The sequence below is a fragment of the Equus quagga genome, chromosome 12, assembly GCF_021613505.1.
Source record: "Equus quagga isolate Etosha38 chromosome 12, UCLA_HA_Equagga_1.0, whole genome shotgun sequence".
NCBI lineage: Eukaryota > Metazoa > Chordata > Mammalia > Perissodactyla > Equidae > Equus > Equus quagga.
In genome coordinates this window covers 15,032,441-15,059,935 of record NC_060278.1, presented here as the reverse complement: position 1 = coordinate 15,059,935, position 27,495 = coordinate 15,032,441, and the positions used below count along the sequence as shown (strand labels likewise).

Below are 27,495 nucleotides of genomic sequence, written 5' to 3'. Positions count from 1 at the left end.
CCTATCTTGCAAGAAATGTTAAAAGAAGTTTTTTAGAGAGAAGGAAAATAATATAGGTCAGAAACTCAGATCTACACGGAAGGAGAACTTCAAGAAGGAAGAAGTGAAGGTAAAATGAAGACTTTTATTGTTCTTATTCTTAATTATTTAATTGACAGCATTTCATTCAAAATAAAAACAACAATATATTCAGTCGTGTATGTTCATATATAAGTGGCATGAATGACAGCAATGATGCAAGGGGTGGGAGGGAGGCATTAGTATTATTTTGTTGCTATAAGGTACTCACAACACCCGTGAAGGGGTATAGTCTTGCTTGAAAGTGAGCTTGGATTATTTGTAAATGTATAATGTAAACTCTAGGACAACCACTAAAAAAAGAAGAGAAAAGAAGTATAAATGATGCTAAGAAAGGAGAGAAAATGGAATCATATAAAATGCTCAATGAAAACCACAAAAGGCAGAAAAAACAAGACAAAAATAGCAACAAAGAACAAGGGCAATAAATAGGAAACAGTAACAAACATGGTTGATACTAATCCAGCTATCTCCATAATCAATTTAAACATCAGTGGTCTAAATGCACCAATTGAAAGACAGAGCTTGTCACAGTGAATCCAAACACAAGACCCACTTGTATGTTGTCTACAAGAAACCTATTTTAAATATAAAGGCATTTACATTTAAAAGTAAATACATGGAGAGGGGCCGGCCCCATGACCAAGTGGTTAAATTCTCGCACTCTGCTTCAACGGCCCAGGGTTTCACCGGTTCAAATCCTGGGTGTGGGCATGGCACCTCTCATCAGGCCATGCTGAGACGGCATCCCACATGCCACAACTGGAAGGACCCACAACTAAAAATGCACAACTATGTACCAGGGGGCTTTGGGAAGAAAAAGGAAAACTAAAATCATTAAATAAATAAATAAATATAAAAAAATAAAAGTAAATACATGGAGAAATATATACTATGCTTAAGCTAAACAAAAGAAAGCAAGAGTAGCCATATTAATTCAGACAGAGCAGACTTCAAAGGAAGGAAAGTTGTCAGGGATAAATAAGGGCATTGCATAATAATAAAGGGGTCCATTCTTTAAGAAGGCATGACAAGCCCTAATGTGTTATTGCCTAACAGAGTGTCAGACTGCATGAAACAAAAACTAATAGAATTGGAAGGAGAAAGATGAATCCACTCTTGCAGTTGGAGTTTTCCACACCCCTCTATCAGAAATGGATAGATCCAGTGGGCAGAAAATCAATAAGGATGTAATTGAACTCAATAATTCTTACTCTCCTGGAAATGGAAAAAAGAAACTTAAGCAATGTTAGTAATAAAATATTTTTAAAATACCTGGGAGATGATTGGTATTTAATCCAACTTAACATATTTAATTTCTACAACTTACTATAATAAATTAATTCAAATTATTATTCTTTTTACCTTACTTTTGTTCTACAATTTTCTTATCTCTAAAGTGAGGGTGTGTTTCAAAAATAATTACACTGATTAATAATTTTTGCTTTCGGCAGCATTTCCCAAGAATAATAAACTTTCTAAATTCCCTACAAGACCTGGGAAGGAAAGATGAAAAGAGATAAGAAATAGATTAAATTCATCGAATATGCGTTTGGAGGAGGAAATGTGTGTGATGCTAAAATATTTTCTCATTGATTTTGAGACAGGAACAGATTTGTGGAGAAGTAAACTTACATAAGCCATGGAAATAGCTGTGTATAACAAAGTAAAATATCCTATTTTAATGTTGCTGTCAGGATAATATTGTAAAGTTTTGAATACTACGTGATGTGGCAAGATTACTGTAATTTTGGATTACATGCCTTAAAGTCAGCTAATTTCCTCTTTTACTCTACCATAAATTGGGAAATGTTTTCCAGGTACCTCCAGTGGGCGCTGTGATTTTGAATTTGATCTTTGCTCCTGGGAGCAGGAGCAGGATGATGACTTTGACTGGAATCTGAAAGCCAGCAGCATCCCTGCTGTAGGCACGGAGCCAGCTGCTGATCACACCTTGCGAAATTCGTCTGGTCATTACATCTTTATAAAGAGCTTGTTCCCTCAGCAGCCCATGAGAACAGCCAGAATTTCAAGCCCAGTTATAAGTAGAAGAAGCAAAAACTGCAAGGTATGGAAAAAACAGATATATTATGAGCAACTTCTGATGGATAGAGCCAAATGCAGAAAATGGAATGGCCAGGACCAGACCATTCATAAAGCTGAATTAATTCAACTTGGGATATGTGGGGGAGGGAGAAAGTAAGTAAGGATGAAAGAGAAGGATTGTTAGAACTGTTGGAAGAATTTATCCTATGGGTAGATTCTACAGATCTTGGAATTTTGGAAACCATTAGAAAATTTCATGGTTATTATCCATACCACTGGATAATATGAAAGAAATAAAATGCCCTACCATTTGCTTCTGCTCAAGAAGTTTAGTACATATTGGAATTATGAAAATTCCACCATCAGAAAAAATATTAAACAACAAGTAGTATACAGTTAAATATTTCCAAGAATTAATGGTAGAGATAGTGGGAACCACAATAAAATGTTGAAGAAGTTTTCATGGGAAAGGAAAGACTGAACTTGGCCCTAAAAAAGTAGAAGAATTTCTGTAGGCAGGAGGAAGTGATGGTTTGGTCATTATTCTGCGGAAAATTGAAGAAAGCCTTTGTAGAGTATTAAAAGTCTAAATAAGGCTGTAAGGATCTTTGGGACAAACAGCTTCATATGATAACTATGTATTTGCAGGGTCCTCCACTTTCCTTTATTTAACATTTCCTTATTTATTTTATTCCACAAAGGATTTGAGTCAGCTAGGCTAGGAACTAAATTCAGGTTTACGTATAATATAAATTAAGCACTCAGAGATGACTTCCCAAAAGAATCTTGCTTAAGAGAGATTGATATGCAAATAAATGTGCCATTTATTTATATTTACAGTGAGAAATGCAATCTCCATAAGATCTGAACACATGAATTCTGAGTCGTGTGTCCCCCAAAGTTTGAGAACTGAACGGAAAGTGACTTACATCCAGAAAGTTACTAGCTGATCAAAGAATCAGGCTGGGAGATGATAATATGATTTAAATCTTTATTATCTTCAAATTGTAATAGTCTTGTGTACCTGTATCCACAATAGAAAGAGCCTTAACCCTGGGAAGGAGACATCTTAAACTTTTGCTGAAAGGCTCCCCACTTGTACCTGCATCTCTTACTGATGCCTGTTCCTCTGTTTCATACAGACCAGCCTTCACAGCCTACCACTCTCACAGCCTTAATATGTGTTCAACCTCTAGTTTCTCTGAGGAGTTCTTCTGTCTCACCTTAAGTAGATGTCGTAGTTGAATTCTCAGGAATTAATCTCATCTCTCTTATCTCTTCAGGCACATTTGATAGACAGGATTTTCTGCAAGAAAGTGACACAGTCAGATCAGTTTTAGAGAGAGAACTCAGTCAGCAATCTAGAATGGATGTAAAAATCATAAAGAGCTATGTTAAACTTTATTTTAATTAGTTTGGGGAAAAAATGAGCTTCAATCACATTTATTTTTGTCTGTTTTTACTGTCTTCCAAATTGCTTGATAGTTTCTCAAAAATAAAGCCCAAACACACAAGACTTTAGATATGTTGAATCTATATAAAATCTATCTCTGTACATCCATAGATATTCTGAAAATTGTGAATTAGTTCTAGTCTTAGAAAGCTAATTAAAAATTAAACATGAAATGTATAAAATTCCAGTTTGACTTCTAAGCTTTTCTATTTAGACCTTTCCTCTGAAAATGTTCAAAAGATTTTTTTTTCATCCTGCAGTAACTAAGGATTTCATCCATCTCTATTTTTCCCTGGTCCCAAAACTGTAGTCCCCACTGTTTTAAACATGTGTGTGAGAATAATGAAGTATGCCTAGAGGAAATGTCAAAAAATTAATGATGAATGGTTCATTTTATGAATATTTATGATATAGATTTAATACGGAGAACTAAGTAAAGGTCATGCTGGGAATGATTGGGTCTCTCTTCTAGAAAATATGTTTATCAGGTAAGCAGAGTGACCTCCCAAATTTTCACGAAAATCCTCTCTGTCACTTGACCTTGTGGAATACCTTCAAGCAGAAAAAATCAAATTGGAGATTTTTCTTCCTTTTGAGGGGTAGAGTAGTGGGAGGGATGCAGACAGAGACTGATGAGGGAAAACCTTGAACCTCTGAGTAACTGAAGTTTCCAGTGAAAATGCCTCCTTAGAAGAATTCAGTACTTTGTAGATTTTTATTTGCTCAGGTTGCCCTGTGATAAGGTTATGTTGTCATCAAGTGTTCTTGTATAAGTGGGGGTTTTTATATGTTTGTTTGCATGTGAACCTGCTGGTGTCATTCAGAAAATGGCCTCAAGAAGATAAGGAAGTATTTGCGGCGACGTAAAACATATGCCTCATGTTTCTTGCACAAATAGGAAGACAAAACAAGGCAGAACACTGAGCAGGCCATGTCTGTGACTGCAAGGGAGCCAAACAGACTTGTGCTCTGCCCCTTGCATCATTTCCTCTTGTGTCTGTCAATGCTGCGCAAGAGGCTGCCCTAGACCCTTTTTTTTTTTTTTCTCACTCCACTCAGTTACTCAGGTTTCACCAGTCCCCAGACAAGTCACAGTGGTCACGGAGCTCATGTTTTCCAACATTAATTGGTTAATCAATAGAAGAAACATTTTGGATTGTAGGATAATACCTGAAAGTTTCATCAGCTAGGAAATTTCAGTAGTGTCACTTCACATGGCTTACCTATTCTTGATACTCTCTGAAGTGTGCATTGCACATATTGGGTAATCACATTCTTTACCCTTTAAACACATTCATTTTTCCTTCTCTAGAGTATAATATCTATGACTGGTAGCTTTCCAAGCTGTCTTTTCTGTGTGAAGATCCACCATTACTATTTTCCTTCATTCATACAAATGACAAGACAAAAGCTTAAAAACTCTCTGAATTCCTGTTGCTCCTAACCTGTGCTGTTCTTTCTCCTAGAATGTTCCTGACTTTCCCCTTCTGCATAACAATCACTAAAAATCTGGCAAACTCCGTCCTTGAAACATTGACATCTTATCCCTGAAATTGCTTTTATTAATTTTTATTCAAGGAAAAACTCCCAAAGCTGCTCTTCTAAAGCATGTTTCTAGCATTTCAAGTAAAATTTGGGTAATTGCTGTTCTGGTGGTTTCGCTATATAGAGAGGAGCCCTGAGGAGCTTGTAGAACTGAAATGTGTTTCAAGTGCAAGAATGTGATGGAATAAGCAATAGAGTACTCTGCTATTTTGAAGAAAATGATTTAAGTTTCATGAGATTGAAAATGATCATCTTTAGTCCCTGCTATTTCTTAATCATGAAAAGTCTTTTTATGTAACGAATCGCTTATTAATGCTATTTTATTCCTTTGCCAGTAGACTTTAAGAGTTTTTCAAGGAATCCTGCCTTTAAAAGTCACAGAAAGAAAGTAAAGAAAGAAAGTAAACTCTGCTCATTTTTTAAAATAAATTTCTGTTTGATCCTTGTTTTATGATCTTCCATATATTTCAACATTTGATTTAAGGCTGGCTTAACTTTACTCAGTGTTGGAGTACTCACAGAGCAAGAGAGCATCCAGATCTAGTTTTGCTTCTGGAATCTGTACATAAAGGTGACGACAAGATGATGTAATTGAAAACAAGATGGAATTCATTGTGCTAATTATATATAATATTCCTCTTCTTGGTTACAGATAATTTTTCATTATCACATGTACGGAAATAGCACTAGGGCACTCGCCTTGGTCCAGGTATCAGTCTCAAACCAAACGAAGGTCCTACTGAACCTCACTGTAGAACAAGGCAATTTCTGGCATCGGAAAGAAGTATCACTGTCTAGTGATGAGGACTTCCAACTCAAATTGGAAGGGAGAGTCGGGAAAGGCCACGATGGGGATATCGCGCTTGATGACATTGTGCTTACCAAGAGTTGTCTACCATCCCATCACTCCTCGAAAGAAGAACTGGCAGTGCCTCTTCCAACAGGTACCTTTTAATTTGCGTTTGTTTGGTGTTTTTACAGAGCAGAAGGTGGGAAGGAAGGAAGGAAATGGAAAAGAAATGACATAAACCCCTAGTAACTAAGTGTTTTCATAAAGAAAAATCTTTTTGAATCTACAAACTTATCTTTTAAGCCTTTACTCCTAAAACTGTCTTTCAAATTTTCTCCAAGCTTCAGTATATTTACCAGTTCCTTAGTTCTCTGTTTAGTCAGCTTCTTTCTAGATCAATAAAATAAGAGAATATGGGTTGTTCGTAGTCTGGATTCAGAAGTCAATCCTCAACAAATGTCAATTCATTCTTAATAAAATATAAGAACGTCAAGAACAAACTTATTCAATTTTAATTAAACGTTACTGTGATTATGCTATTTATTTTTTTAGACCAATGGGAATTCCAATTTTTTTTTTTAATGAATAGTACTTTTTTTTTAATAAAGATTTTATTTTTTCCTTTTTCTCCCCAAAGCCCCCCGGTACATAGTTGTGTATTCTTCGTTGTGGGTTCTTCTAGTTGTGGCATGTGGGACGCTGCCTCAGCGTGGTCTGATGAGCAGTGCCATGTCCGCGCCCAGGATTCGAACTAACGAAACGCTGGGCCGCCTGCAGCGGAGCGCACGAACTTAACCACTCGGCCACGGGGCCAGCCCCTGGGAATTCCAATTTTAATGGTTGAGTTTAAAAATTTAAATAGTGTAGCTGATTGAATATGTCCATATATTCTTTTCACCTAAAAGTTTTTATAATTTGTCTGAAGAATTATATTAAAATGTTGAGTTGCTAAATGTTCAATATAATACACACAGTGATAATGTAAAAAGTTCAAATAGCAAGATAATTAATCCATATATTAAAGATATGAGATGAAAATAAATGCAACATATATTATTAAAATGACAAAAGAGAAAATTTTGTCAATTGAGAATATGGCATATATTAATCTTTAAATGATGAGTTTAGTGTAGAAAACAAAAGTGCCATTCCTTTGGAATCTAAATTATATCTCACAATTAATGAAAAAAAAGTACTTTAAAAAGGATGAACTAATTTGTTTGTTCTGGCTTTTAACATGGTTGGTAGAATGGGGAACACTGCCATTTCTGCCTTTATTTCCCCATTCATTTCAAAGGGAGTATTTTAATTTGGCTAAGAGGAAGTTTCTAGATAAATGTTTCCCAGTTGACAACTAAACGGGCTCTTTGCCTGACATGTTTCTAGCACTATGTGAAATAATAGAGAGGAAAACAAAGCTTCAAGACTGTGAAGAGGGATAAGTATACTTATTTGCATTTAATGCAAAAGTGTTTCAGATACTTCAGACTAATCTACTGCCTTGAGAAAGGCTTTGCCTTCTATTCTGTGTAGAATATTTGGATGGCAGCTATATTAGCTCTTGTATAGGTCTGGTCTTTTGAATAGTAACTTTTTTATCGTAATAAAAAATGACTCCATAGCATCCAAATAGTGAGGGAGTGCTATGTTGAACCAGTTCAAACTTCATTGAACTAAGTGGGATGCAAGAGGAACAAACCAATCTTGTTGGAGATATTAAGTTCCTAAATCTGTGAAATCTTGAACAAAGTTATTTTTTAAAACTTCCCAAGGGAAAATTAAAAAGTATCTACAAAGTGGTACAAATAATATATTAATTATCAAATTAAAGGCTACATATGAATAATGCTAGAGTTCTGTCCTTATGATATTTAATGTATTGTATTTAAATTTTGGATTACTAGAGAATAAGAGAATCCCTGTTGTTGAGAATATCTCAATATGGTGAGGAGGAATAGAAAAAATATCTCAAATAACTCTAATATCAGGTAGGATATAATTAAGTATCTGGAGAAATATGCAAAACTTTATGGGAATGCAGAGGAGATAAAGAGAGCATCCAGTTGAGAGTATCTAATTTGAGACTTCTTTACAGGATGTGCAGGAGTTTAAAACCACACTTGGAGCTCATAGGAAGGAAAGATCCCTTCAGTTTGCAGGACAGGGGGGCCAAGAGTGAGCATGGTAGGACCAGATAAAGAAAGTTGTGGGGAGAGCACTGCAGGCAGGCCCAGGGCATGAGACAGAGTCAAGATGGGGTCCTGCCGACGGCAGAGGTGGACTGTCTGTGGGTAATTTGGCTGAAGCAGGCACCTCGTGTAGTGAGTATCGGGGATAATATTACAAAGGAAACTGGTACCACCTTGAATGTGAATTTGTTTTAATTTGTTCCCCAAATGAACATACCTTGAAAGTATGCAATAGCTGCAGTAGAAGGAATCCAAGAAAAAAAACTCCAAATGCCTTTATTTATCTCATTAGAATCATCCTGCAAATTGAAGTGAAAGAATTTGTTTTCATAGCTATCTCAGAGGTGATGCTTACATTCAAATGCAGCAGATGAAAAGTAAATGCCTATGGAGTTAGCATTCCTATCAAGTAATTGATGTACCTTGAACTGCCGCCAGAAACTAAAAGTATACACTTTTCTCCTGGTAAAAATGAAAAGCTAAACTTTGTTTAGACTCAAACTGTGAAATGATTCTTAAAAACGACTTCATTGTGAGTTCAGAGGACTCTGTCAGAGTCTCTGACATTTTAAAGGAAGGCTGTATGTATGTGTGTATATATATATATATGTATACATGTATATATTTGTCTGTATATATGCATGTATATGTATATATATGCATATTTATGAGTATGTGTATATTTTCTGAACAAATAGAAACCCAACTGCTTTCTTTGATCTTCATGAAAGTTGGTGCAAGAGAGTCCAATGATATCACAGACATCTAATAGAAGTATGATGAAAGTCACAAATGTAAGCCACGTGTAATTTTACATTTTCTAGTAGTTACATTAAAAAATGTGAAATTAATTTAATGTTTTCCTTAACTCAATGTAGCCAAAATGTTATCATTTCAACATAAAAGCAATATACAAATATTAGTAAGAGATTTTACGTTCTTGTTTTCATACTAAGTCTTTAAATCCAGTGTATGTTTTACACTCACAGCACATCTGGCTTTGGATTAGCCACGTTTCAATTGCTCAGTGGCCGCTCGTGGCCAATGGCTCCCCTAGCAGAAAGCACAGGAGATGAAATGAACACTGTAGGGCGCTTTTGGATCTGGGCCTGATAATGGGGTTCCACCAGTCAGGGAGAAATCTATGAATTCCCCAGAATTGCAGTTAGATTCTTATTTAAATAGAAGCACAAAAATGTATTCCAAGGCCAAATGTGAAAGCACAGGTACCATGTTCTGGTGCACTAGGTACTAATATTAGACTCCCTTCTTATTAGCTGTGTGTTGCACAACTTCTCTGAGACTCAATTTCCTCATCCATAAAGCAGAGAGACTGTAACCTATTGTTTAGGTTCATAAGCTCTTAAGAATGAAGAGACGTAATTGCCTATATAATTTGCATAGTCTAAAGTCTGGTAAATGATAGGCATTTATTCAATAAAAATTATCTCCTTTTACGTTATCCTATATTTTGGGCATCTCTACCAGTATTCCTTAGGGGGCACAGACATTTGAGAGTAAGCCTCCGTTATTTGCATTTTATTAGGAACATATTTCTACCATTTGTTTTGGCAAAATTATTTTTCTTGCAGAGATCACAAGCATATAATTATTTTACATTGTGTTATAATCATTCAGTCTTATTTATTGAAAACCTCTATAATGCAATATTCTTGATGTGTCATGAATAATGTGTCTGTGTGTATCTTTGAAATGTTTAATGATTCTTAATTTCTCATTACTGCAAAAACATTTAACTTGGAACTTTCACAGATTAAAGAAGGATACACGGCATTGTGTTCCACAAGCAGTGGCTAAGTTCATTAAACTTTTGGAAATGACTCTAGTTCACACAGACTTTTCATCTATATTCATGTGTGTAGGCTAACAACTCCATCAAAGATAGCTTAAAATAGAAAAGACAAGAGGAGGCAAAACACATATATTTAGGAAGACGCGATTGAATTGAATCTGGAATCACAGATTCTAATTAGTCAAATAAGACCCAGGGCTTTATTAGCAAAAGTACTATTAAATTATTAAGTATCTAGAAGTTATATTTTAAGAGCTTATTTTGATGGCAATTTTGTTAATTGCCAAATGATGATGGATAAAAATAATTGTTTAATGAATTTTAATAAGAAAAAGACAACCAAGATTCCTCTTCTAAATGTTCATATGCAAATACAGCCACGATCATCATATTTTCTATATTATAAGCAGATATTTAATAAAAACTCTAAGTATGATGAAGACAAGGATCAGTCTTGTGTGTGTGTGTTTGTGTGTGTGTATGTGTGTGTTTTAAATCCCCACAGTTATTTCAAAATATAAGTTATACAACAAATATGTTTTAAACTATAATGTAGCAATCAACTTTTGCTTTAAAAAATGTATGGAAGGCAGTGGGGGCTAAATGCATTAGCTCCTTTTTGAGGTCACTCATTTCTCTGAAATATTTGGCAGTAGTTTAAAAGGCTGCTACCTACTAATGAAAATGCTGGCATAGCTATTGGGTCCGTGTCCTGGGCTAGGGAAATGGGGCTGGTTGTACTCGGCTCTGTAATTTAATGAACCCTACACAATGTTTAGTGTAAAGTGCATGCATTTGAAGTTTAAAGACATGAACTTGAATCTTTGCACTGCTTACTACCCATGTAATATCACCTGATCTACTTAACTTCTCTAATTCTTATCATTCTTGTCTGTAAAAATGGAACTATTGGCATCTTCTTCTGAGCAATATGAAAAGATTTGAAATAATAATATATAGTATATTCTAAACACTACTTGGCATATAGTCAGTGTTTCGTATATGTCATTTCCCTTTTTTTCTGCCAGTTCTCTTCCTTGCTGGGGAGATTATGAAATTAAACTGTGCATAAATTGAAATTTCTTAAAAGCATGTTGCATACTTGCGTTCTTCCTTCATGTTCCATTTATTGCTCAAAGCAAGGGTCAAGGCTCTTCCACCCACCCTGTTCCCTTCAAAGAAATTGCTCTCACAAAAGCCTCAAAACATCTAATTGCTAAATATGCTGCTTTCATTTATTATTCATAATAAGCAATGGAAAGGAAAGAAATAGTACTGGAATTCACAGAAATTGATGACTTGGTCGCGTATGATGGAGAAAAAGGAAAGAAATTCCTTTTAAATATACAGGCGTATTCCTCAGAATGTTTTCCAAGTTAATGTCCCCCAGTAGAACACCTGTTGCTTTTTAATACTCAAATTCATAGAATGCCTATATCTCTTCCTACTCTTTTTTTGGGGGGGAGGCTAATATTTATGTTGGAAAATATATTTGCATCACTCCCAACTCACTAGAATGATGTTTAAGCAATATATTTATAGGAAAAATCTCAAGTTCCATTTCAAATACATTTGGTAGGCAAAGATGTTTTGAAAATTTCATGCTGTGGCAATAGAGGGTGTTCGTCATGGCCGTTGCTATGGTGAGGAGAGGCGCCACCGCAGCAAATGCACCGTGAGCCATTATTTTATCATGCATTTGTTCTGAATAGGTTTCCTCAGCATCTTTCACATGTAGTCATGTTTTTGTCTAATTTGAACAACGAATGGCCCTGGAAATGGAGAAAGTGTCGAAGAAAATTGTGGAGAGGAAAACAAAGAAGTGAATAAAAGAAATGACAATATAAGAGAGGATAAAAGAATGCAACATTTTGATCAAGGAACGTTGGCTTTGAAGGGATTGATTAAAAAATAGTCGAACAGCTCTTAGATTATCTCATTGAGGGATTTGCTACTAAGTTTGTTCGTGTAAACATGTAATATTAGTCCAAGGAAGACAACAACGAAGACTCGAAGGAACAGCTAATTAAACTGATAGACATCACTGGCTTAAAAGAATTTATGGCTCTTGCAAATGCAGTGATAAACATAATACCTTTATTTATTGGTGCTTTGCTGTGTCTCATTTGCATATTTAGAACTTAGTTGGAGATAGATGTGTAAATGTGTAATGCATTATAATTTTCCCATTTGAATAATGGGAAATTGACTATGGATATAGCATTTCAAAACAGAACGTCTGATTTTTTGGAACAAATTACTAACATTATGTAGGAAGGGGCTGTACTTAGTGTCAGTTTTCAATGGAACATGATGGGGGAAACGGTTAGCCAGCACTTGGACTTATGATAGTTCAGATTTGAATGGCCAGGGATCTACGGGGCCTTTTAAAGTCTGAAAGTTCTGTTTCTTTTTTGCCACTTAGGTCTATTGAAAAAATACCTGTCTTCTGTTCATAGATATAGTAACTAATAGTGTAACTAACTCCACAGCCTCTCCTTTCTCCTTTAATACAATCAATTTTTCTGGAATTTTTCTGCTTTTTTATATGTTTGTTCCAAAGAGAAGTAAGATTTCCTTACTATGGCAGCTGGGTATCTGCCTAGGCTTCCTCTTTCTAATGTCCCAAATTTCTCTATTGCTCTATTACATAGCTCTATATTCTACAAATTTCTCTTCTTCCAATTTCAGATATTATAGAGCAGATATTGTATAAAATTCTATACAACTCATATAAAGAACATTTCTGGAAATGCTAGCCAATACATTTAGAATATTTAAAATTAGTTTTGGATATAACATAACATAGGAAGCATTTATAAATATTTACTCAGCAATTTCTCCATTATTTATCCCATGCAATAATTTAAAATACATGACATCATTACATCTTATTTAAAATTATGGAATGTTTTAATAGAAAGTAGTAATACTGTTGTGCTATGTTAATTATATTGGATATTGGCATATTGTGTATTAGCTAATATTGGCATGTTATCAATTTGAAATCTCTTTAGTTGTTAAGGTAACCAATGAATTTTTTATTTAAAATTTGTTCTTTCATATTGCTTTACCGTAATATAGTTATTGTACACATTAACCACAGAATATAACGTAAGCACTGCTTTGTAAACAGGGTGTCATTTTTTATTGAACCACCCAAGACTGGAGCTGTGGTAGTCTGCTATTTGTTCTGCGATAAGCATTTTCTTCTTCTTGTAGTAATAAATCTCCCAATATTTAGATAGGCATATAGATAACCATTTCTCCACTGCAATAAATGGAAAAATATGTTATTTCCATAGATTAAATTATTCAATAATGTATTGTAGTTTTATGTTAAGGATATTTAATGTTCTTAGCTAATGAAATCATAATTTTTTGTAAGTGGTATCTTTCAAAATATCATTTTCTATTTTTTGTCCTGGGATATAGAAAAGCAATTGATTTTTTCAATATTAACCTTGCATATGGTAAGGGTAGGTGCATTTATTTAGGTCATCTTTAATTTTTCTCAGAAATATTTTGTAGTTTTTATAGAAAGAGCATCCTATACAATATTTTAGATATAATGGCAAATGATAGTTTTCAAATAGTCTCTTTTAAAAATTGTATTTGTTTGTTTTTATTACTGGTATATAGAAATATAATTGCTTTTTATGTGTTGACCTTATCAATCCATCTTGAATTGAAAAAACAAAACCAAAAACTACATTTCTCAGTTTCCCTTGCAGCAAATGGGGACCATGAGACTAAATATTAGCCAATGGAATGTGAACAGACACTCCATGCAACCTATAGGTTATACTATTAAAGGCAAGAGACATTCCTTCCATTTCCCTCTTGTCCTTCTCACTGGCTGGAATGTGGATGTGATGGCAGGAGCTCAAGTTCTGATCTTAATTCATGAAGTTGAAAAGTCGCCCGTTTAGCAAGCAACAAGATAGAAGGCGTCTGGTGTCCCAAACACCAGAGAGCTGGGACATCAGCTCATGGATGCTTGGCTCATTCTGTTAAGGGAGAGGGTAATAAAAAAATCTCTCCTTTTAAGCCACTATTATTTTGTGGTTTGGCATAGCAGCCAAGTGTATATCTTAATAAAAGAATTTATTATTTTCAGTTGTTAGATGCTGTGTAATTATGATGTTTATTTGGATGTTGGCTTGTCCCTGGTTACACTTAGAGGATCTCTGATTTTCCAGATGTCACCAGGAAAGATGTTCTGTGGTTTCTATACAGGTAGTAAGTCTCTTGGGAAGTCAATTCTGGGAGTCATTCCTGTGGGAATTCACTACAGATCACTCCTCCAACCGTTTAAACCATTTTTCATATGCAAAACTCTCTCTATCAAATCACATTCTGTATAAAGTATATAGAGTGATTTATGTTATCTGCATTTAAACCCTGACCATCTCAGCATTTGGTACCAAAAGTTCGATTTTATTCTTTGGATCACTTGTAGTTGTCTGTGCCATTCTGGTTCTAAAGAGCCAACTTTTTCCCAACCAGTGCACCAAATTTCACTTCAAACACCTTGCTTGCCAGGCTTGATTTCAACCTTTCTTTTCATTCTGCAATCTGGTAAGTCAAACTCTGTCTCTGAATTTTGCCTACATCAGCCTTGTGCCTACAAGAGAAAAGAAGTTCCTTTAGGGCCGTCTAGAAACACCTTGAGTTTCTGACCAGGCCTTGAACCCAAAATGGAAAGTTCTGAGCCAATTATTTCTTTTTGTAAACTCTGCTGATAAAATCCAGTGCAGCCAACTTGCTCCTGCAGTGCTTGAATTTCTTCTGCCTTTCATGCTGTCCCATGGAAACCACCACTCAATCACTCTTCTGAGGCTTTGCCCTTAATGGATGGATACTTCTTTCCAGGTAACTACAGGTAATATGTAAATTAGAACTGAGTACTGTGCACTGCTAGTAACTTTCTTCTAATGGTAACAGATCCACACTTCTTCCAAGTCTAATCAGATCATATAAATAATACAGACAAACACAGACAATGAAAACTTAACATAATAAGGTTATTTGAGCAAAGACTTGAAAGAGGCTTGAAATTAGCCAATTGGATATCAAGGAGCGCTCCAAGTAAAGGAAGGTCAGTGCACCCAAGGCAGGGCATACCAGACGTGTATGAAAAGAGGCCATTGTAGCTGGAAAGGAATGAAAGGTGGAAGAAGGTAGTGGGTTAGGAGATCAGAGACATATTGGGGAGGTAGGTTTTGCAGGTTATTGTAAGAACTTTGGCTTTTACCCTCATTAATATGGACAGCCATTGCATGGTTTGAAAAGGAGTGACATGATCTGACTTCCATTTAGAAAGAATTACTCTGGCTAGAATATAGAGAGTAGTTGGGAGGATAGCCAGCCTTGAGACTATAGAGGAGTTTGTTTACAAATAGAATCATAGGGCATGATGGAAAGGCTTAAGAAGGGGCACAGAAATATCAAAAGAAAAAAAATGAGCATGGGAGAAGGAAGGAAAAACATTTTCTGTATGAGAGAATAAGAAAGGATTGGGAACTGGAAATCACTTGTTTTGGGATAAAGTGTTAGAATCCTAATGATGAAAGTCAAGAACAGAATTAACTAAAGACAGCGTTCTGTGAAGCTTGCACAGGTAGCACCTTACACTATGTTTGTTGAATAACTACTGAAATGATTTAAATTTTGTACCTGACACTCCAGCTTATAATGGTTATCTTATTTCCAGTTAAACGATTGGTGATAGTGATATCATTACGTAATTCTCAAAACTATACTTTTGTATCTTAAATATGTTCTTTCGCATTTAGAATTTGGTTCTTAGGAACTCTGAAAAACAAAAGACTACATTTTTAATCTCTTAAATAATATATGTGTTTGTGTTTCTCATAAACTTGATCCTTACTGAAATATTTATATTATAAGCAAAGTTACAAATTACATTATTTTGGCATTATCTTGGTTATCAAGTTAAAATTACACTATTTTTACTGTTTGAGCCCCTAGAATATATTAGGGTTAAATAAAAATCAGTAAAGGTTATATGATAAGCTATTTTGAATGGTTGATTTTAAGTGAAACAACACAGATTACATTTCTCTTGGAATAAAAATATGATTGTGTGAAACCAAATATATTTTGTGTCCCAATGAACTTAATATGTTGGAAAATTTGTTTCACTTGAAATGCCAATTGGCTGTACCCTACTTGTATAGCAGCGGGAAGGTATGCAGTTTAAAATACTTTATTTTTTAACTGTATCACAGTTCCAAGAAAATGTCCTTTATTCAATTTATGATTCTTTCCATATGAGCCATTTCTTTTGTTTTGTGGAAAGAATATTGGGGCTTAGGATGTTGGTGTGCTTTTATGTTAACTGATATTTGGTCGTTCCAATGCACCTTGTCTGCTTTGACAGACATATGGGTAATAACCAGAATAAAATTATCTAATCAGAATATCATTTACAATTCTAAAATGGCTGATATAAAATTTTGTGTCAAAATATGCACGTTCTCTCTTTGAAATGTCTTTATCTAAAAAGATTTGAATAAAGGAAAAAGGCTTAAAATTTTTAGATTCAGTTTTCCTGCTAATTTGTTTCTACTTATTTCTCTGATCTCTCTTCTGGACTTATTTTCTTGCTTCCTGAAATATATTTATGAGAACTTCCTTTAATGACTATCTTTTGATGATAAAGTCTACTTAAATGCTTTAATTTCAATATAATGTTTGAAAAATAATTCTACTGGATATACAGGTTTAGTTTGTCAATTCTTTTCTGTTAGATATTTTTGACAAACATTTTTCCACCATCTCTTGGCTTCTATTGTGATGGAGAAATCAGGTCTTAATCTAATTACCATTCCTTCAAAAGTAATGTCCTTTTTCCCACCTGTTCTTAAGATTTTCTCTTTTTCTCTGTTACTCCACTAAATCATGTGAATTAGGGTAGGCTTCTTTTTATTTATCCTGCTTGAGATTCAATGAACTTTTTGAATCTGGGAATTGATATGCTTCGTGAATTCTGAAACATTCCAAGCTTATGTCTTTGAATATTGCTTTCCCCCCATTGACTCTTTTCTCTCCACTGGATCTCAGGTAAGACTTATGTTGGATCTTCTCATTTTATCCTTTCATTTCCTTTTTAAAAATGAAGGATAATATAGATATAGTAAAATGTGGGGATTTTCAGTATATAATACAATAAATTTTGACAAATGCATACACTACTGTAACCCAAACTACATCAAAATATGAAACACTTCCATCATCCCAGAAATTTTCCCTGTTCTCCTTCTCAGTGATACTGCCCCCCCATCCTTCAGTCAGAGGCAACCAATGTTCTGATGTTTATCACCATATATCAGATTTGCCTGTCATGAGCTTCCCATCAATGGTGTGTCTGGCTCCTTTTGCTCGGCATAAAGTTTTAAAAATGTATGTAAATTGCTGAGTGTATCATTAACTTGTTTCTTTTAATCAATGAATAGTATTCTGTTGCGTGAGTATATCACAATTTCAGAATTTCTTCATTCTGTTGATGAACATGTGAGTTGTTTCAAATTATTAGGTATTATGAAATAAGCTGCTATGAAAATTTGTGTACATATCTCTTTGTGGAAATATGTTTTCTGCTTGTAAGTACCTAGGTCTGGAATTGCTTAGTCATAGGATAGATGTATGTGTCACTGTAAGAAACAACCAAACGATTTTCAAAAATGATTGTATCATTTTATAATCCTGCCAGCAATTAATGAAATTGCCAGTTGCCACTCATCCTCACCAATGTTTTGTTTGTCCATATTTTTAATCTTAGCACTTCTAGTGGGTATGAAATAACATCTCCTTGTGTTTTCAGTTTCCTTTCCCTGATGGTTTTTATTTATGCTTATCGATTGTCTGTATATATTCCTCCCTAGAGTGTCCATTGAAGCACTTTTTCCATTTTTTATCCACTTACATGTTTAATATTGAGTTACAGATATTTGTTACAAACTCAGAATACAAGTATCAGCATATATATGTATTGCAAATATTTGTTTTCAGTGAATGTGCTTTTTTCTTAGTGATGTCTTCTAATGATGAGAAATGTCTAATTTATCAATTTTTTCTATAATGGTTGCTGCTTTCTATGCCTCTCTAAGGTATCTTTCCTTATTCAAGATCACAAACATATTCTGCTATATTTTCTCATAAGTTTTAGAGCTTTAGCTTTTATATTTAGGTCTCTGATTCATCATGAGTTAATATCATGTAGGGTGTTTCAAGATGCTTTGTTGAAATGACTTTTGTGTACCTACTGAATGCCTGGAAGCTTTTGTTAAAAATTAATCATCTAAGGGGCTGGCCTGGTGGCACAGCGGTTAAGTTCACATGTTCTGCTTTGGCAGCCCAGGGTTCACTGGTTCGGAACCCCAGGTGCAGACATGGTACCGTTTGGCAAGCCATGCTGTGGTAGGTGTCCCACATATAAAGTAGAGGAAGAGGGGCATGGATGTTGGCTCAGGACCAGTCTTCCTCAGCAAAAAGAGGAGGATTGGTGGCAGATGTTAGCTCATGGCTAATCTCCCTCAAAAAAAAAAAAAAAAAAAAATTAATATATAAGTGTACATCTAAAACTGGTACAGTGTTCTCCTCTGTTGATCTATTTGTCTAATCTCACTACTTATTGTATATCCTACATATTTTTATATAAATGTTAGAGTCTATTGAGATACTGATAGTGATGGCATTGTTATCTGTCAATTTGGGGAGGAGTGTTATGTGGATGATATTGAATTTTCTTATCCGTGGGCATGGCATAGTTCTCCAATTACTCAAGTATTTTTTAATTTCTCTCAGTACTGCTTTATAGTTTAATTGTATAGGTCTTGTTCATTTTTTAAAACATTATCTCCAACTTTTTATTTTTTAGTGCTATTTTTAGTGGTTTTATCTTATTTTACAGAGGTTCATTGCTAGTATATAAAAGTACAATTGATCTTTGTATAAAAATTTTATATCTTATGGCTTTGCAAAATTCACAAATTAGTTTTAATAGCCACCTTTTCATAAATTCTTTAGAATTTAAAATCATGTGATAAAGAACAGAGTTATTCTTCCTTTCCAAACTTCAAGGCTTTATTTTTCTTGCAGGCTAGGATATCCAGAAAAATATCAAAAATACGTGGTAGGCAGGTGCATTTTGCCCAGCTTCTGGTTTTCAGGGGAATCATTCTGTCTTCCTCCATTAAGTGTGATGTTAGCTGTGTATTTTTAGTGTATTGTTCTTTATTGATTTGAAGAAGTTTCCTTCTACTCCTCATCTTCTAAGAGATTTAATCATGATTGGATATTAAATTTTGTAAAATGCTCTTTCTGAATCTGTGAAGAAAATCATATGATATTTCTCCTTTAATGTCTAACTGTGGTATTACCTTAACTGATTTTCAAATCTTGAGTAAGCCTTGCCTTCTTGGAATTAACCCCACTTGATTAGAATGTATTATCCTGTCTATATATTGCTAGATTTTAGCTGATAAACTTTTTGTTGAAGATTTTTGCATATGTATTAATGAAAAGCTTGTTCTGTAAGCTTTTCCTTGTAATTTTTCTTATAATTATCTCATCTTTCATAGTTTATATATCACATGTATTTATATATTTATTTTATGTCTACTCTCACAGAAATTTAAGTTACATGGTGGAAGACATTTTTAAAATTGCTTTGTTTGCTGCCTGGCACATAGTTGGAGCTCTGTAATTATTTCCTAAGAAAATTAATGAGAAAGACAAAGGGAATTCCCAGAGATATGGGTATGCAGGAGGTTCACAAATCAATCAACTGAGGTTGGGTAAGGAGGTAGAAGCAGTATCTTTCAGAAAACACACAAGTGTACAATTACATCATAAATTTGACTGTATTTAGAAGAGTTTTACATCTCAATTATATAATCACGTGAAAGAAATATAGGAAATAAGTATAGGAAAAGTAATAATTGTATAGGAACTTAAACATAATAAACTGAAATATATTTGTGGTTAAGTCAATTATAATATTTATATAGTTATAATAACATGAACACTGCGTAAGAATTTAACCAAAAATTATAACAGCTTTTGGATATGTGAGGGGAGAGAATTATATGTGTTGGAGAAGGCAGTAGTATAGGACTTATGTCTTTATTTCCATAAGACAAAAGCAATAGATTATACCTAAAATTGAAAAGTCAAGAATTAGCATTGTAAATATCTTATTTAGACACATGCAGAAAATACCAGGCAAAATAGCTAAATGAGTTAAAAATGAATTTATCCAAAATATGGCAATAGAGCTAGTGGTTGAGACACAAGGGCCGCTTGAAGTAGTATTCAAATTTTAAAAATCCATACAAGTTTTATTTTAATAAAAATGAAAATTAATTTAAAGGAAAATTTATCTAGATAAGAGAGGTTATGTATAATGTATAGATAAGACTGGTCTAGTTTTTAAAAATATCGAGTTTCTCAAGACAGGGATTACCAGTCAGGCCATATATTTTTTATTTTCATTATATTCCTCATAAATAATCTCAGCGAAATCATTAATGATGAAAAAATGAATATTCCTGTGAATTACAGTCCCATGGCCAAATGATTATTCTCAAGTGGGCTTTTAAACATTAAATTCTTAGAAAATGTGAATTTACACTTTATGGAAAAAACTAAGCTATTGCTAAAATTTATACTGTTTCAGTAGACAGACCAGAAAAATAAAAGTTAATCTTATTTTTTTTTAGAAGGTGTCCTCCTGTATTTTAGCAAATACTAAATACCAATAAAAAAAAAAGAAAGAGAGAGGAAAAACAGAGTGACCAGGTAAAGCATGAGGGAAAAGATTTCTATAAAACTTTTTAAGGAAATTCTTTCTTATAGTAAATGTCTCACATCTCTTTTTATTTGAGGAAGATTAACCCTGAGCTAACATCCGCCGCCAATCCTCCTCTTTTTGCTGAGGAAGATTGGCCCTGAGCCACTCATCTGTGCCCATCTTTCACTACTTTACATATGGAATGGCTGCCACAGCATGGCTTGCTAAGTGATGCTAGGTCCCTGCCTGGGATTCGACCAGTGAACCCCAGGCCACTGAAGCGGAGCATGTGAACTTAACTGCTGTGTCACCTGGCGGGCCCCTCACACTTTTATCTGTACTATTCCTCTCTTTGAATTGCCCTTGGATCTATGGGCTGAACATTATTCACAGTGTATTCCTAAAAATTATAAAGGTCAATTAGCCAAGAAGCTTTGGTGATTTTCAGTGTTTTCTGGCTGTGACCCAGACATCAGAGTGAAAATATAGATCAGCGTGAAGATTGAAGTATTGGAATTTTCTTTTGGTTAGATTTGCACTGAATATACAGGAACACACATTTATCAGAGCTAAACAGTTTGTGACTAGCTTGTTTCTCCCTCACGTTGGATAGTGCAAAAGCCATTGAACTGAATGAAATGTAGTTCTTTACTGCTCACTTAGCATAAATTATTGTTTGTACTGGGAAATGGTTTGAGAAGTTATTTGTGAAGGGATTTTAATTTTGGCATCTTTATTGCCTTTCCAAAGAAAGTTCATTTAAATATGTGCATGCGTTAGCTACTTTTAAATGTTTTCAAAAAGACTTAGAGTGCATATATAAACACACACTACTGTTTTTTAAACACTTCAGTTATTTAGCTTGCATGCATGGTACAATAAAGTAGTGATGTAGAAATACATTTTTTTGTAATATGAGGATCATTTTAGTATACTAGAAATTATGTTGTATAATCTTGCCAGAGTATATAGTTCAGATTTTAATTTATATTAATATTATAACCTATTTCAGATAAATTAAAAATTTCAATGAAACATTATCTTCGTGATAAATGTTCACATCAAAGATTTGATGATTAGGGCAAAAACCAATACAAATGCTATAGGCTGTTTTCTGCAAGCCATCATAAACCTAATTAGCATGTTTTCTAAAGCTTATGCAAATTTTTTGAGGCAGTTTTGTTTAGTGCCACATCTTATTTCCTAAGTGATTTGAGGGAACATTTAAATAACATATGTTTAAGTGTATGTGCACACACTTATATACATACATATGCATATATGTATATATGATTTTGACTAAGGGTTTATGGACTCAAAATTCCTCCAACTCACTGACCTATGTTTAAAGCAACTCTTCACAGTCTCGATCTTCATGATCCAAGATGGTGGTAGCGAGATGGATGAAGAGGTAAAATGATGAATGAAGAGGTATAGAAAATGGCTACTAGGTGTGTGCCTGCTGCTTTTTAAGGAACGTTTCTGAAGGTTGCCACAGGACACTTGGGGTTACATGTATTGGTAAGAACCTAGTCACATGATCACACTAAGGGTTTCTGGGAAATGAACTCCTTTCTGGACAGCCATGTATCCAGCTAAAAATTATCAAACAGAAGCAGAGGACAGATACAGGAGACAAACAGCAGTCCCTGCCACAGTAAAATAATAATACATTCTGGAGTAAGAGTCACAAAGAGAAATTCACGCCCTATAGCCCCGCACAGTTTCTACAGGTACAGTTTCTACAGGTAGACCAGAAGCTTCCATTATAAACTTCTTATTGACCAAAGGGAAAGGAAAATTAGAAGGTATATCATTCATAGCCATAACCACTAACCAGTTCAATAGAAACACAGCTTAGTTTAGTTTAGGATCTGATAGTGTTTGCCATGGGCGTACTTTCAACATTCCTAACAATAGATGTGATAGATAATTTTAATGTTTCAGGTTTTTAAATAACATTTCTCAGTGTATGTCGATGTGAAATTCATCAATAGCAACTCCAGAGGAACAAAAAAAAGGCAGCTAATATACACAGACAGAGGATTGTGTAGCTTGATCTAGTATGACGTTTATTCAGAGAGAGAATTTCCCTGTGATGGTGAGGGAGGCAGGGAAAGTTGGGAGAAAGGACTGTAATCATAGAAAGGTATATTGGACCTGAATATTTCTTAACCATGGTGATATACCAAAATCACTTGAAAAGCCTTGTAAAATTACAGACGTCCTGCCCACACTGCCCCCACTCCTGAGTCCCCTTACTGTGTTAGAAGGCCTCAGGCACAGCCTAGCTATATTTTTTAAAAGAGACACTGGTTGTTTTCATACATAACCTGGTTGAGAACCATTGGTATAGATGTCAGAAGTTTCATTTCCATGTTATAAGAAGATACACAAATGAATTCCTTGAAAGCCACAAACCACCAAAACTCAACTGAGATGAAATGGAAAACCTGAATGGTCAGTTCTGTAACCATCAAAGAACTTGAATTTCATAAGTGAAAAGCTCCCTAAAATGAAATCTCCAGGCACTGATGATTTCACTGGAAAATTCTACCAAGCATTTAAAGAAGATCTCTTCCTTTCCTTGTCCTCATCTCTTTCAGATTGTAACTGTTCCATACTTCATTTGCCCAGATTTCTACTTTCACTTAATCTGGGCTAATGATCGTGTCGTAATTGCAACGGTTTTCAAGTTGTCATACACTGAGTTCCTGCTTAGCTGAGGTGCTCCTTAGCAAGCAATTACCTGAGGAAGGCAAAAGAATGTCAGAAGAGAAGGTCTCCAGACCCCACAACCTTGCTCCCCTTCAGCAGCTTGGTGGAATTTGACGTTGGGCACTATTTGAACAAACAATTGAGAATGAAAACATTTGAAAGCCAAGGGGTTGATTTATTATCCTGGTCAAGTGCTATTATTTTAAAAGGGAGGGACTCATTTTGTTCTTATGAAAAGACTGTTTATACTAAGTTGATTTATCAGGAAAAAACTAATGGCAGCTGGACTTTCTTTTCAAATTTTAAGTTATAAGGAGAAGATTGCCATGGTAAGATAAATAAAACATTATGTTCTACAATTCTTAGAACATGATTCTTTGTTACTTCACAATAGTCAATTGCAAAGTACAACATATTGTTGTCAAATATCATGTTGAGGCATAAACAAAACTATGCATAAAGTTTGAGTCCCAAACACTTTAATTTGTTCAAGCACTTTAATTTCTTTGCCATTTCCATGTAACTTGTTCATTAACTTTTACAAAATGGAGAGAAATCTTAAGGTCATTTCAGAAATAAAAAAGATGATTTGATATTGTGTTTAAAACAAATAAGGAAAAAAATTAAAAGACACTGATGATTTTTCTTACATTAAATAAAAATTAGCAAGTGTATGTTTACCGAACTAAAAATTTCTTACTGAAATGCATTTCATGCCCTTAAGCAATCAGCAGTATGCATAGTGGTTAAATATGGATGTTGGAACCAAATTACCTGGATTCAAATTTCAGCTGTGCTCCTTGCTAGCTGTGTGACATTTAGCAATGTACTTTACTCTCTGTCCGTCAGTTTTTTAACCTGTAAAATTGGGTTAATAAGCAGATCTACCCCATAGCGTTATTGTGAAAACTGAATAAGATACGTAAAACATTTATAAAGGTGACTAGCAATTGGTTAATTCTTTGTAGATTTTAGGCATAATTATTGCTTTGTTATTGTTATGCAACTGATGAATCACCATGCATCACTTGACCATTGGTGAATTTGGGCCAGATTTGCTACTATGAGCATATATGTTAAAGGAAAATATCAGGTATAATTAAATGTGATGATTCCAGGAAATAGTAGATTATGATTTCTCCATATTTTTTTTGTATTGCCAGAAATCTATAGACAAATGAATAAACCCAAAGTTGGTAGATATTGATATGCAATTTCCCTTGAGTGGATTTGTAAATTCTCTGTGCATAGTCATTTGCTCAGCTCTGTGACACTTGATAATTACCAACAATAAAATTCCAATACAATTTAATTCACAATTTTCCCCATTTTGTGAACCTAAGAATCATCAGGGATTTCATGACAAAAGTAAGCTTGATATACAGATTTTACAACTTAATTGGATTAATTGACTCTTTCTGTCCCTACCAAGCGCTACATATGTTAATAGAAAATAGTAGCTTTTTGGCTTTTTGAATGTGCATGTTTTTGTCACCCTAAACTTCAAATTCCTTGAGGTCAAGCACTGGATTTTATGCTGTATGGAAGCCTCTGTATCTTGAACTAGAATCTTATCGAAGTTTAAATAATATGCGCTGAATTAATGAAAGAATTGATTAGTTTTGCATTTCACAAAAGCTCATTGAAGATAAGAGATTTTTCCATTATAATTTATCAGATGCACTTTATGATGATAATTATGATGATGAAATGGAATCCACTGATAAAAGTGGATTTGCTTGATTGAATGTGCTTTCTAGACTCTATACCACTTTATCAGCAGATGCTTTCCAGATTCAAATACTCTTACTATAGCTGCCATGGAAAGGAGTAATAATTCGCACAGGCAAAGGCATGAAAGAAATGAGAGCTGGGGCTGGCCTGGTGGTGTTGTGGTTAAGTTCGCCTGCTCTGCTTCCTTGGGGTTCTCAGGTTCAGATCCTGGGTGCAGACCTAGCACTGCTCGTCAAATAATGCTATGGCAGCATCCTACACAAAAAAGAGCAAGACTGGCAGAAGATGTTGGCTCAGGACAATCTTCCTCACAAAAACAAAAGAAACGAGGGCCCGTGGTATTCTGGTGGAGTTGAAAGAACACAAAGCCTGTCATCAGAAAATGTACAGTCTAGCTATTGCTTTTCTATGTGCCACATATGTGACATGGTAATTTTTTCCCCCTTCATCTATTGAGAAGACTTTGTGTTTTTTCCCCTTTATCTTGCTTATATGGTTATTTATATTAATTGATATTCAGACAAGCTTCTTGCATCCTGACATAACCATTTTCATTAAGTATCATATCTTTTATGTCACTGGATTTTATTTGCTGATTTATTAAAGAATATTGTTCCTATGTTCATGAGCAATATTGAGCTATCGTTTTCTTTTCTTGTAATGTCTTTTTCTGCTTTTGGTATTAGAGTAATATTGACTTCGTAAAATGCATGTGGAATTTTTCCCCCTCTTCCTCTATTTGATGGAAGGGTGTAGTATGTTGGATTGATATTCTTCTTTAAAACTGTGGGAGAATTCACCAGCTAAATTTCATCCTCGAATCTTCTTTATGGGAAGGCTGTTAATTTTGAATTCTATTTATTTAATAGATGTAGACTATTCACTTCTTTTTTTACATCTTGAATTAGACTTGGTAATTTGCTTGAAGGAGTTTATTTCACCAAAATTGTCATTATTGTTAAAACTTTTTCATATCATCCTTTATTATCCTTTTAAGGTCTATACAACATGTAGTGGTGTCCCCTCTTTCATTTCTCATATTCGTAATCTGTGATTTACTGATATTTTAAAAGAAACAGCTTTTAGTTTCACTGATCTCTTTCACTGTTGTTTATTTTGTCTTTCACTATCTCCTCTTATCTTTATTATTTCTTTCCTTTTGCTCACTTTGGGTTAGATTTGATTTCCTTTTTGTAGCTTCTTAAGGTCAAAACTTAGACCATTGATTTCAGGCCTTTTAAAATTTTCTAATATAAGCCTTTAAAGCTATATATTTACCTGCACTGCTTTAGGGGCATCCCATCAATTTTGATATGTTGTTTTCATTTTCACTCAGTTCAAAATATATTCTAATTATCTTTGTGTTTATTCTTTGACCCATGGCTTGTTTACAAGTATGTTTGATTTCAAATATTTGGTGGATTTTCCAGATACCTATTTGTTATTGATTTCTAACTTAAGCCTGTTGTGCTAAGAGAACATACTCTGTATTTCATTCTTTCAAATTTATTTAAGAGAGCATACTCAGTGTGATTTCATTCCTTTAAATTTTTTATGGCCCTGCATATGGTTCATCTTAGTGACAGTTCCATGAGCCCTTAAAAAAAATGTGTATTTTTCTCATTCAGTGTAGTATTCTATGAATGTTAACTAAGTCAACTTGCTTGATGATGAGTTCAAGTCTTCTAAATCCTTAAACTTGTTCTATCAATACTGGAAGAGAAGTGATGACATTTTTGACTAAAATTGTAAATGTGCCTATTTCTCCTTTTGGTTCTGTTAGTTTTTGCTTTATGCAATTAGTTGTGTATACACTTAGGTTTGCTATATTTTCTGGATTAAATGACCTTTCATTGTTGTAAAACGTCCCTCTATCCTTGGAAGTATTTCTCACCTTAAGTTGTACTTATTCTCTCTACATACGTGGGATGGAATTCAAACATCTCCTCTACCTATGGAAGTTATAGGAATTGTTTCTTTTTGCTTAGTTTTTCCTTTAAAAATGATTTGTTTTATTTTACACTACTTTTTATCACTCCTTCTTTTGGAGAATATACATTTTTATTTCCCCTAGAATTTTAACGTGCGTACATAATATAATAAGGTTTAACGTAATTCGAGATCTCTGTTATCCTTCTGAATATTACATAGAACTTAAAATGCATTAACTCCAGTTTCCCTTCTATCCACTCACATGTAGTTGTTTTCAAGTGCTTTATCTCTATTTTGATATTTTTACATCAAAACTTGACTTTATTGTTGTCGTGGTGTTCTAATATTTGCCCTCACTGTACCACTTTCTTAATTCTG

At 34.3% G+C, this 27,495-nt stretch overlaps 1 protein-coding gene across 1 annotated transcript in view; it reads left to right on the top strand.

Moving 5' to 3' along the window:
* The window catches only part of MALRD1 (MAM and LDL receptor class A domain containing 1), a 640,183-nt gene that overhangs the window by 276,528 nt on the left and 336,160 nt on the right, over positions 1 to 27,495 (top strand). The window contains exons 25-26 of the mRNA XM_046679849.1: positions 1,899 to 2,146; positions 5,775 to 6,066. Of these exons, the coding sequence (XP_046535805.1) occupies positions 1,899 to 2,146; positions 5,775 to 6,066 (540 nt within the window). The remainder of the gene's footprint in view (positions 1 to 1,898; positions 2,147 to 5,774; positions 6,067 to 27,495) is intronic.